We start from the raw sequence: 13986 nt of genomic DNA on the forward strand, positions 1-13986 counted from the left end.
TTGTAATTTATTACCTATCATTATTATAATCTAATAAATATAGTTTTTTATCATTATTATAACCCAATAAAAATAATTTTGTATCATTATTATAATTTAACAATGTTATTTTAATAATAATATAAATATTATATTTTAGTATTAATACGTAAAAAATGTTATAATAATGTGGGAAGTCAGGCCAAAAAATAATACTATAATAATATAATTATATTATTGAATCGTATTTGTTATGAAAAGAGTATGTAAAAATAATAATACTCATTTCATAGAAATGTTAAAATAATATTATTTTATTATTAATATAGTGATAATTTGCTATTTGGGCAAAGAAAGAAAATCCAAGCACCTTTACTGTCCTAAAAGGTGATGACAGACACAATAAAAAAATAAAAAAAAAGCACACATCATTGTAAAATCAATACATTCATCGTTCCACTCAGAATCTAAAATGTCTGTCTTTTTTCGTTTGCTAAAAAAAGTCATGTGTGAGCTACCCTTTACCAATCTATAGCCTATATAAGTTGAAAAATCAATCTGTTTACACCCTCCAATTCACAAGTAATAATCTAAGCAAACAGTGAGAAAAATGTACCTACTTAGTTTGATAATATTATGTTAAGATTATTATAATAATCAAAATATTCATTAAAATTATGATAAATGCAAATTTTTTTTTTTATTTAAATATATTCAATCTGTTTACAAAATAAAAACAATAAGCAATAAGGATAACATAGAAAAATATATATAAACATGAATCACGAAAAGAGGAGACCGTTCGTTAACAGCACCTCGGATTGTTTAAAATTTAAAATAAATATTTAATACAAATTAACTTATATAACATTATTTATATTATGAATGCGAACCTCTCCTTGTCCTTTTAAATTAATAAATAAAAAAGGTTGTATATAAATCTTAGTGCCATATTATTGTATACTAGCCGACCCGTCACAGCTTCGCTCGTGATTGGTTGTTTATACGAAACCGTAATCAAAAACGAAACCGAAAAAAATTGGATACTGGTATTAAAGTCAAAACCGTAACAGGAAAAAATTGGATATCGGTATTATAGTTTAATACCGAAACCGAAATAAATTGGATACCGGTATTAAATTCAAAATCGAAAGCGTAATGAATTGGAAACCGGTAATAAATTCAAAACCAAAATCTGAAAAAAATGGAAACCGTTATTTTTTTTTTTAACTGACGTGTTTTTAAATACGTAAATTCCATTAATACCCATAATTAATAATCATAATAAAATTGAGGTCATAATTAATTTTGTTGATAAACATTTCATTATTTGCAAAATTATTAGTTGATTTAGAAATAGTAATGACATAAATTTTAGTTACTTGCAAATACTATATAGTATGACAATTGACAACAAGGACCAAAGAATGATAATTGTATAGACAACATAGCCCCCTGCAAATACTTTAGAAACCGCTGTACAAAACCGAAACCAAAACCGAAATTTCTTAATACCGGTATTGCTAAGTTGAAATCGAAACATTTAGAAACCGGTATTCAAAACCGAAACCAAAATTTCTTAATACCGCTATTGTTAAGTTTAAACCGAAATCGTTAAATTTCAAAACTAGTATACAAAATCGAAACCGAAATCGTAAAAATTAAAAACCGGTATACAATATCGAAACCGAAATCGAAATTATTTCAGTCGGTTTCAAGCCCTGATTTTTTTACTGGAATTAAAAAAAATATATACATTGCCATGGATGAATCTTTTCATTGGTGGTTTTGGCATTACATTTTTTAGGAGGCAACAATATTGTACCCTTCTAGACATATTAGTACATATCCCCAGTTCTCAAAACTCATTTATTTTGTTTAAAAACAATATTTTTTCTTTTAACAATTTTTCTCGCACCATATTTAATGTAGAAATACCAAATTTTCACAACACGTTAATAAGAACTTTATCTGTGCAACAGCGTGCTACTTTTTTTCGACAGTACTATCCAATCATTTTTTTTTTTTTTAGGCAAATGAAAAAAACAAATAACTTTTATTGTATTTATGTTATCTAAAATATGGGCTCGCTGTTGCATAGATAATAATTGTTCTGCCTATTTGTTCAGAAATTTGAGTGTCAGTGCTACAAACACAGAAAGATAAAAGTTGTTCTGCGCAAAACAGTTTTACTCATATACGATTATATAATCAAACATAAATCTATTAACTATCTTATATTATCACAAATCAATTTTAACTCCCCAACACAAGCTCTGCTTGTAATAGGAGAGGTGCAAGTAGAATAAATACTACATATAATGTTACATAATATGGTGTATATTATTATAAATCTGTTTTCAAACATCAGTATCCTAAATAAATTATACAATCATTTCCACAAATCAGAAACTACTCGATAGAATTTTGATTTAAATACGTACACACTTCAACTACACAAGCTATGCTTATAGGGGAGTTGCACATTTTCCAAATTATTTTATGATATAAACATATATATATATATATATATTATATTTATGATTTGTTTGTTGATTTGCTAAATAAATATATTATCGTTATATTACTTAAAAGTTATACCTACAACCTATACATATATACCAAACTATATAGCTTATAATTTCCTTTTTATATTACGCATATTATGTCTTTTGAATTATAGTAATATAATTTCGAGTAGTTTCGAGTAAGGTTCTTACATTGAAACAATGGTGTTTATTAGTATATGTTTATTCGGAAACTGTTATTAATATTATACACATATTTTAGATTATCATTTGTAGCGTACATACCTAAAGTTTAATCAAGTTATAATATTATGTCGATTTTATTAAAGGGTATTAAGTAGATTTGAATAATTTATATAAAACTTATGGGAAATATTATACAATAGTATATTGCGTGACGTTTAATCATTTTAACGCACAAAAAAAATAAAAAACAACAACTGAAAAGAAACTAATACCTACGCCACCTGACTAAATAATAATTAGCGTTCAAATAATATACGCCGCAGACGCTTTATGCATTTTAAACATACTACGTATAATCGAAATTCTACGTGGCATAAAACAAAAAATGTTTTCAACAAAATCATTTTTATGATGAAATTCAAAGACGAATAACCCGTAGTATTAGCATTTTTATACATCTGAAAAATTGTTCAAATTCACTAAATATATATTAACGTCTTTCACATTTACGTTATATTTGAAAAAAACGAGTGACGCTCACTTATCGTTCACTAAATATTAACGTGAACGCGTAAACGAGCGTCCATGAACAACTTTCTTTCCAAACACTGCTATTTTCTAGGTTTGTTTATTCAATTGTTTATAGATAAATATATGTTTTGTTTGCTGAATAATCATTTAAATACCAAAGCATAAACTCAACACTCTGAATATTATTCATTTGTTGCTCCTACGTTCTAAAACGTCCTACAAAAATGTTTAAAAATATTAATAACATTTTATGTATATTTTTGATGTTGAATTTAATTGGTTATATATACGCTGGATGTAAGTACTTACGTATATTATTTTTACTTTACTTCATACATCAAAGTTTAATGTTAATGGAGAATCATAGGTATAAAATGAGCTTGATGCCCTCTTCAAAGCCAAATATTTTACAAGCTCATCATTATTTAATTATTTTTTACTAACCATTAATTATTTTGTATCTAGCTCAAGATACTTGTAAGGGTAAGTATTATTATATTTTACCTTACAACATATATTACACATGTGACATGTATAAATACATAAACAGTGAGTTCCATTTTAGTCATAATGTGTTCACTTTTCTACAGTATAATTACCATTCATATAAAAGTAAATTGGATAAGTATTTTAATTTTATGCAATTATGAAAAATAAATTATGTATCGCTAATTTTTAAATTGTATCGGAATCGTATATGATATTTCTATTATTGTTTGTAATTATTTTTTTCAAACATATGTATACCTAACCAGGTACAGTATGTTACTTTTATTAAATTAAAATGCATAACAATAATGAATCATTGAATAGGGTAGAAAGTAGGGAACAGCTCTGAAAACCTGGTCTTGCGTGATCTGTCGTTTACGCTTGCTACGGCATTAAGCGACTTCGACTCCATAGTTCTCCGACATTATCCGACATTCTCCTAAGGTTAGGTTAGGCAACATAAACCAAAATTGATTATGCATAAAAATTTCCATTTTTCTTTTGTTTTTTCACGGTGCTTTAAAAAAGTGCTAGGACATTTTTACTTTCTTCCGAAATAGTACCAACTAGATTCACTTTCCTATCAGAAAAGATGCTGTAAAAATAAAAAACGTACATCATTGTAAAATCAATACATTCATCGCTCCGCGCAGAATCTAAAATATTGAAAATATTCATTGTTATTTGAAACATCATATCATTACAGGTCAGTTGGGTCATGCTGGTTTTATAGTTCATGATGATAACGGTGAGTATTTAATTTAAATCTTTGAAGATTAAAACTTCTGGCTGGGCTTTTCATATCAGAATATGGGCTGGCTGGGATTTTTATATTACAGAGTATGTGCCGGGTACTATAAATTGTATCAATTGATGAATTTTATATATGTTATACAAACTGCGAAGACGAAGTTGATTGTAATCGAATTCAATTAATGATTATTTCTTAATACTGTTAATATTACGGTTAATTATAACTCTTAATAGTCTCGTAATCGTAGTATTGAGATATTACTATAAATAACCATAAATTACCACTACCTAGTGGCTAGTTCCTAGTACCTACTACCTAGTATATCCGCTATCGTCTATATATATAAGATAAAATATTATATTGTTTACATTGTACAATAATAATTGTACATCTACATTCAACATCTATACACGACACGCGCCGCGATTTTCGATCAATATAGACAAGGAGTAATAATAATTATATAAATATAACAAATTAACAAGAAAACAATTTATTATTTGTATTTTCAGTTTTGTATAAATTAACGACATTTCCCAATTTTCTATTTATCCATATATTTTTAAACACCTATTAAATAATAAATATTGGATATGATATGAGGAATATAAATTATGATGTATAATTCTAATAGAGCTTTCACTGGTACATGCCAGCCTAGGCTTATATGAGCCTCACTGTTCTTGAACATAGTATGTAATATGTAAATGAACTCTGGACATTTTATTAAAGTATGCAGGGTCTAAAAATGGGCCAGGTTTTTCATATCTGGATATGGGCCGGGTTGGGCATAAATGAGACTTACTGGGATTGGATGGGCTTAAGTGGATATTTTATTAAAATGGACTGGACTGGGTGGGCTACATTTTAACATTTACACGTCGACGGTCGGCAACGTTATCTAGTATAATAGTATGTATTATGTTGTAAAATGGGGGAAACGGGCCCTCGGAACGGTCTCTACCGTCAGTCTGCATTCGCGTAGCGGGTTACTTCTCTCATGGCATGAAGTATATATAGAAACAATTTTTTTAATTATTTTACTATCAATAAATCTTTTGGAATTAATCAATTTAAAAATAAGAATGACATTTCAAATTTGTCTTTTTTATTAATTATCTGAATGTATAGTAACCACGGTTATATTTCAGTTTTAATATAACTGTGGTATTTTCTATCGAACGTATCAATCAGGAAACATTGACTCTTATCACTGAAGTTAGCCATCTTATAAATTTTGAATTGAGTAAATCTGATACAACAACACTCTCAACTACATTTAATTTTAATGCCTTAGAAATTGATGGAGAGTATAATATTTTGAAATCACTACCAGATTTTAACCAGGGGTCTTCTACTATGGTACCTAATTAATAACTGGCTAGACCAGGCGTCGGCCACCTTTCTTGACGGAAGACCCAAAAGTTACAATATACAACATTTTTCTCATTTTAAGACCCACTTAATTTTTTAAATATAATTTTATTTTTAAATTTGAATAGCTGTGTTTTACTGATTTTGTTATATTGCATGTGCACACAGTACACACCTTTAAAAAAATAATTTGCTTCCAAATCGTCTTCTTCTTTAAGTTGAAAAAATGAGCGAAAAAACAAAATATAGTGACGATACAGGCATATAACGAAAAACCATAAGCTATTAAATTAACACACATGCAACGTAACATCACCCAAGCCGTGTACGGACGGCTGACTGACGACGAGTTTTCGGCATTCATGCGTCCATTTGTCGAACAAAATAAGTCTTAATATGTATTTATGTATCGTATTTGTTTGGATTTTGTTCGCATTGTATAACTTATCGGTTTTAACGGCATGTACTATAATAACATTTTTATTACGATATCCTGTGCTCCATGCGGTTACTATCAAGTTATTGTTGTTATGTAATATTCACGATTAAATATTTAATCGTCGTATTATTTCATATTTCCAAAAGCAAGCAAACATATTTCCGTTAGACAAGTTAACTGTAAATGACTTGTCTAAAAGTTGCCCAAACATTGTTAAAGTATTATCACTTTTTGTTACAATTCCGGTTACAAGTACTGGCTACAAGTTGTGAAAAAGCCTTTTCGAAACGAAGTTTAATCAAAAATAAATCAAGGAGTCAAACGTCACAAGAACGTTTTAAGTGTTTATTAATGATATTTGTGGAGCAAGAAATGGCTACAAATTTAAATCTTTAACTCTGGCCATATATTTTGTTAAAGGAAATTATTTTAAGCGAAACCATGCCAAGCATTTCCAATATTTTGTAGGTATAGGAAAACATTTTGTATGATACCAAAAATAGTGGTAAATATAGTAAAATAGGAATGCACCACCTGCAAGCAGAGTCTGTGCACGCTGACATACTTATGAGGAGGATATACAGCAATTTGTTGTCTCCGTTTTACAAGTGCTTAATATTGAACATTTACGCTCAGTAGATCAGGTTTAACTCAGTTGGTTTAAAAATTAGAATGAATCGACCTAATATATAACTTGATGGCAAGAACATTAACTGTGTTTGTATGTTGGTTTTTTAAAATAGTTCTGTTTCTAGGTGAGTTATGATCGTTTTTAATTTACGGTATATAATATACGCATAACATACTAAAAATTGAATAGTAGTAAAAAGCTCACATACAAACACAGATAATGTCCTTACTATCAAGTTTCATAAGAGGTCGATTCACTCAAGTTTTTTAATTAACGGAGTTAAACGTGATCTGCTAAGCATACATTTGGTATGCTACGCTGTTGTAAGACGGAGACAACAAATATCTGTCTAGCGTCCTCTTATTAATAGGTACTCTTAAAACTTGAAAGTTATAATAAACTACATACCTATTTTGTGTGTTCATATGCATTCCTATTTCCTTGCAATGAGCTGAAATTGAGACATTTTACAACGACATAATTGTTAGGTATAATTTAGGAAAGAAAAAAAATGGAGATAAATCATTTATCAATACTCAGATTAAAACTTGGAGTAAGTATACATTCATTATTTATACAAATATATTTGATAATTTTAAGGTTCATGCCATTTCAGTTGACATTATCATCTACTTCATACCTATGTTTACGGGTTTTCAGCACAGATATAGGTAGATACTAGATTTATCTATATTCTATACTTAGCTATCTGTGGTTTTCATAAGTAGTCTGTCAACCGTCGGTTAATGAATAATAATAGTATAGTTTGTTTATTAAGTCCTTTATTTTGGATACTCAATATAATATTAATATGCGAAACGCTCCCGTTGCATTTTACATGGCGCTGTGTAAAGTATCGTTAATAACAAGGTTTACCTATTGATATATTATCTGCTTAGTATGTACGTACTGGCGAATCGCTTTCCATGTATCATAATATTATTATTGTAGCGGACTGCAAGAGATCCAGATGATGTTGCTTTTAAATAAATAGTTGAACGCAATTTTCAACAGTGAATAAAATTATAGTGAAAAAAAAATTAATAAAAAAGACAGTTCCGGAGTGGACTATTTTTGAAAACGTGATAATAAAAAAAAAAATTATCAAACTCAAAATAAAATATGTATTTATTGTATCAGATAAGAATATGCAACATATGATATAATAGAAATACGTATAATATAATATAATATAACTATAGCTGATCCTGCGCACTTCGTTGCGCGTAAAAATTGACGACTCTTAAAATAATGAGACTGTTAGATTGTCCCGGGAACCTACATAACCACATTATAATAAAAACGTGTTAGTACAACATTCGTAATTACGTACGCACTTCCAAATCATAATGCGTGTCTCCCGCATACATAACATATAAGCGTGTCTCACGGGTAATTATATATATTCAAGATGATCGATGAAAACTTTTTAGTTTTGAACATCATACATTCATACACCGAATATTAAAAAAAACGAATTGAACAAAGTTTGAATCATATACAGGGTGATCCATTTAACATAAGACACTTATTATTTCGAAAAGTTTTAACTTTTAAAATTTTTTTTTTTTTGGAAATGTTGAAATTTAATAAAATCTACAAGTTATTAATATTTCTAAAATGTTAGCACTTTTTTTTATATGATAAACATGTATCAACTTTGGATTTTTAAATGGTAACACCTATAATCAATACAAATAACTTATAATACTATTTTTTTTAAGAACTCCGTTTAAATTTCTTAATTAAATTCAATAGATTTTGAGATATGACCATTTAAAAATACGATATATGAGAAGCTTTTGGTGTTTGGTCTACACTTGCCCTTATACATTTCCCTTATATTAAAGTAATATCACTTATCAGAGATCAGACCGTTTAGAATAGGTATTATGTAAACCATAGATATTAAAGAATAATAGAATATTTATGATGTAAAGTGTAAACTCAATACATTAAGATTACATAGGAGATGATAACACCTATACCGGTTTGCAGGTACTGTGTAGCTGGTGTGGTCAGGCACCGCAGTGTAATCATTCATTGCAACCAAAAATATTTGTTGTTATAATGTAGTAAAGTATACGGCAATATTATAGGAAATTACATTGAATATAAAATTTTTTATTTTACAAAAATCATTTACATACCTACGCGTTAAATATATTATACCTATTATAAAAAATTACCATTTGCTATGTTTGTGAAATGTGAATACAAATTTTACTCGTCCCAATAAAACAACATTGTTCAGTGTTACCATTTTTCCGTGTTAACTTTTATTTAATAGATACCCATCTATTTATAGATTCACTTTAATATTACCCATGACGTCTTGTCATATTATTACAAAGTACCTTAGCTCGCAAATATTACGTATATCTTAGCCCATGATAATATTTTGATAAAATTATAAGTGATAATAGTGATAAATGATAATCATTAAATCGTCAAAATAATATACAATGTTTTTAAAGCATTTTAAAATTCTCATAAGTCATATTAATTAAGCTACTTAAAAATTCAAATATCCAAGAAGCCTACTTGAGTCTCTAGATAACTATTACCATTTATAACATAAATACGTACTAGACATTGTACAAGTTCAAAGTTCCAATATTATTGGATACATACACTAATGTATTCTTTATTATCTATACATACATAGAATTACAATATAACAAACAGATTTTTGATTTGAAAATTGGAAGTAAAGTATTATAGAAGGATTAAAAAGGTAATTCAAATTAATTATACACACATATTGATACATATACCTACATATTTACACAATATGCTTGGACAATTTATTATAATAAATACCTACAATGTTAAAGAAAAATATAGTTAGACAAATTAAAGGCCTATTCAAACATCAATAATAAGTTTCCTATAAAATAATTTACTTTCAGACGCCCATTAGGTTAGGTTCAGCGCCACAAGTTCAGTATAAATAATTATAAATAATAAATAATTTTGTAGTAAAGTAATTAGGTACTAGTTGTAAACATTTTTAAGACTGACCATTATAGGATAATAAGTGTCCACATTATAAATGTATAATTTAAGAAGATAAAATAATATAATAGTTTGAACTTATTACATAAACAATATTTTAAGTACAGATGAATGAATTATGGAAAAAAATCCGCAGTTTAAAAAATTTTATAACAGAATATTTATGATACACGAATATAATTAAAGTTTATAGCAAATTTCATTATTTGATATTATATTGTATTTTAAGACATATTTAAAGACACATATTCTTTTAAATATATAATTGTTTTTATGTGATTGAATAAAAATTAGTAAATATAAAAAATACTAATTTATTTTGTTTGTTATTAATTTATACTGTTCAATTCTAATCATACTAATTTTATTAATTTTTTTCTAACTTGTGTGAATAGACCATATACAATCTTAGAAAATAACCGAACAATGGACTTTAATTTAATATTAACTTATCAAAGATAATGAACACATTGATAATTGATATCTTTAGTAGAATCCAGCCAAATTTCCATAATGCTAATTATAACAAAATAAGACCGGGTAAGACCAAAACTAATAAAAAATTTCAAAAATAAAAAATATTCAAAATCCTAGGTAAGATCATAAAAATTACAGTACATGTTTAATAATTCTATAATACAATATATAAATAGGGCTAGAGATTTTTAACATTTAAGAAATTATTAATTGTTGCTCTAAAATCTATATTTTTGTAAATGTCTTTAATCTTGACTATTTTACTTATTAATTTTTAAGAGTTAAACTATAGTTATCATTTAAAAATCATTAATTTTTACTATAAAATATAAGCTTTTTATATATCTTTTATCATAACTTCAGTCTTTATTACTTATTAGTTTTTTTTATTAAGTGTTATATTAGGTATAAGATGAAATTGTTTGAACATCAAAGTTAAACAAAAAATATTAGTATTAAAAAAAAAAACTCTTAGCCCTACTTATAAGGAATAGTTATTAAAATAATAGTTCAATATTAAGATACACACTTTAAATATATAAATTTAATTATGAATTAAAAATTTGTCAAAGGTAAAAGTAATTTATCTTGATTTGATTGAACCAGCCCATTATTATGAAATTTAGTTTTTTCTCCCATATTATAATGTTGAAGAAAAATTTGTATCATGTTCACCAGTCTAACATGCTCAAGGTGTCTTTCCAAAACATTTGTTTGCAATTGTAGGTTGTCTGTGTGAGAATTGTATTTTGATTAGTTAACTTTACTAGTTAAATATAAAAAATTAAATAAATGTATTGAAAATTGAACTATTTAGGTTTATAATTAAAATTATTCATACATACTTATTTTATTCTATTGCCAATCCAACATTAATATATTATGAAAATAAAGTTATTTTATTTTTCATGCATATCTTGAAAATTTGTGTTGAAGCTGGCTAATTTAAATCTGGGTTATATTTGTATTGAAATGTAGATGATGTTAGAATCTCAAGAATTTGAATAGGAAATAATAAAATATTATATTCTTATAGACGGTGTCCAAGATGTCTGTTGTCTTGGGTGCTTGTATTGTATTATATTATTATGTAGCTTGATTATGTTATTTTTCAATGAATATTGTATAATAAAACACTCATACTTGCTTCACTGGTATTTTTTTCTATAACTGTGTTTGCTTGTAAGTAACCAGAAAACTATCACTCTTTATGAAATGTTGTTTCTTACTGTACAACTGTGTAAGTGACACGTTTTCTTCACAAGCAACAGACAATTTAAGTGATCCATATGTATAGGTACAATATTTAAATAAAAATTGTATTTTATTCAGAATAACAGATTTGACTAAAAGAAAAACAGATTATAAAGCATAAGGTTATAATCTTAATAAATATTCTTTGATTTTTAACTGCTCAATGTCAAGGAAACTTACCAAAAATGTTGCAAAAGTATTCTAGTAACCAAGTATCCAATTTGCATGCATAATACTGATAATTATATTTTAAATTGGATTATTTATAAATGAAAGCCTTTAAAAATTACAGTATTATATGAAATGCATTTCACCATTTTATTTACACATATATTTTTAAATTCAAACTCAAGTCACACGGAATGCGAATATGTGAGGGTGAATCTTATACAATTATTTTATTATATTAGAATTTAGAATAAACAGTTTAAGGTTAACTTAATAGTGTGACCAGTGACCATAGAATAAATTTAATTTAACTTATGTTGTGTTATGACTGTGTGAAGCTATATCAAAAGGCAAAAGCACGGTTGTAGATATACAAGGTATATCTTAAACCGTGATCAAAAGGTAATAAACACATTTGTAGATAACATGGTATTCTATTTTTAATTGTGGCTTTTGTGGTAATCGCTGCCACGTCTTGTAGGTACTTATCGATATTCGAAACGAACAATATTCTGCTTATCGGTCAATGGTCATAATTAGTTATAAGGATATTACCATGGGATATGCTTAGTAGCTGTTGACGATTGATAGTGCAGATAGATGGTTTATCTCTTTTTTCTGTGAAAATGTATTGAAGGGTAGACGGGTAGACAATAGTTGTAGATGAGTGGATAGTAGTGGATCAATATTACTATTAGTATGGCTATAAAAATGTATTATAGGTACCTACTAGGTATGGTATGGTTATCTTTAAGCTTGGACGAATGAACAGAATGTTTAACTTCTGGTCTTTACAAACAAAAAATACTATAGTACTTCCAAAAAAACCCTAACTTTGATGGCTTATATCTCACCAACGGATTATTCAAAAATTAAAATTCTTTTATGAAATGCATAAAAAAAATTGATTTAACATTTTTGAAATTTTATACATAAGTTGTCATTTAAAATTCAAAAGTTGTATGTGGTTACCCCTACAAAAATAAGGGTTATAATAATAAGTGGACTAAAACATTTTGAAATTTTATAAAATATTAATATTCCAAAAAGAAAAATTTGAAAAATGTTAATACTTTTTAAAATAATGAGTGTCTTACGTTAAATGGATCACCCTGTAGAGTTTGTACATATTTTAACGGGTAACGAAGTGAACGGGAGCAGATTAATATGTATACAATTAATGCGTATTTAAGTCCTTCAGCTTATACTTATAATAATGATTAGGACAATGTAAAAAAATCTCAGTTTTCACCTGAGGTGACTTTTGCCTGGCAACGCCGGCTGGGACAGCTAGTATATAATATAATATATATATGTAGAAGCAGATATAGATATAGATTCTCTTAAAAACACACACACACACACACACACACATATATATTATTGTCTATAAATAATAACGCAATCATCTCAGTAACTACTGGTTTGAATTGAAAAATTATTTTTTTTTTACCATTTACCGACGAAGGCTATATAATATCACGTTAAGACCAATAAAAGTCCTGAGAGTGGCACAAACAGGGATTTTGAGATTTACGATAGAATTTTTGATGTGTAAACATCTATGCTATCGGTTTGTAGTACGACCTTCTTGGGGAATCGAGCGTCAGGTGTAAGTCATGTAGATGTGAATGCTTGAGTGTGTGTGTGTGTGTGTGTGACGGTCGTTGCGCAGGCTACCAAACATACGCGGCGGCTGAGACGGCGGACGTCACGCGCGTAGAAGGGACTGTCGGGCGGAGTGGGGTGGCAATTCGTACGGTGTGCTGCCAACATATTATTAATTAATTATTATTCTCGTTTACATATTATACTCGCGAATCCGTGTTAATATCGTATAATAATATTATTATACACTACTACCGCCCGTGCGGACTCGTTTTGTGCGTCGTCGTCGTCGTCGTGTCTGTACGAGGTATTACTATATTATATTACTATATTATTACGAGGTATTGAGTAACTCAAACATTACTGTGGTTCATCAATTGAAAAGGTAATAAGTAATTACTTTTTTATTTAATTTAATTAAATATAATTTACAGTCAAGAACGCCGAAAATACCCACGTATCTTTATTCATTATTATGCGTTTATGCTCGCGCACGCACGGAAATTGGAAAGTACGGTGTATTTAAAATATTGAGTATAATACGCGTCTT

The 13986-nt window shown here is 27.7% G+C and overlaps 1 protein-coding gene across 3 annotated transcripts in view; it reads left to right on the plus strand.

Annotated features, from left to right (window-relative positions):
• The first annotated feature begins 3186 nt into the window (after positions 1-3186).
• Positions 3187-13986, plus strand: part of LOC107883948 — a 17971-nt gene continuing 7171 nt past the window's right edge. For 2 of the 3 annotated variants that reach the window (XM_016805039.2, XM_029492033.1), the window contains exons 1-4: positions 3187-3521; positions 3690-3707; positions 4420-4461; positions 7411-7464. In XM_016805039.2, the coding sequence (XP_016660528.1) occupies positions 3449-3521; positions 3690-3707; positions 4420-4461; positions 7411-7464 (187 nt within the window). In that variant the 5' untranslated portion in view covers positions 3187-3448. The remainder of the gene's footprint in view (positions 3522-3689; positions 3708-4419; positions 4462-7410; positions 7465-13986) is intronic. The other variant, XM_016805041.2, reaches the window with a different exon arrangement.

The sequence above is a fragment of the Acyrthosiphon pisum genome, unplaced genomic scaffold (assembly GCF_005508785.2).
Source record: "Acyrthosiphon pisum isolate AL4f unplaced genomic scaffold, pea_aphid_22Mar2018_4r6ur Scaffold_20641;HRSCAF=21699, whole genome shotgun sequence".
Lineage (NCBI taxonomy): Eukaryota > Metazoa > Arthropoda > Insecta > Hemiptera > Aphididae > Acyrthosiphon > Acyrthosiphon pisum.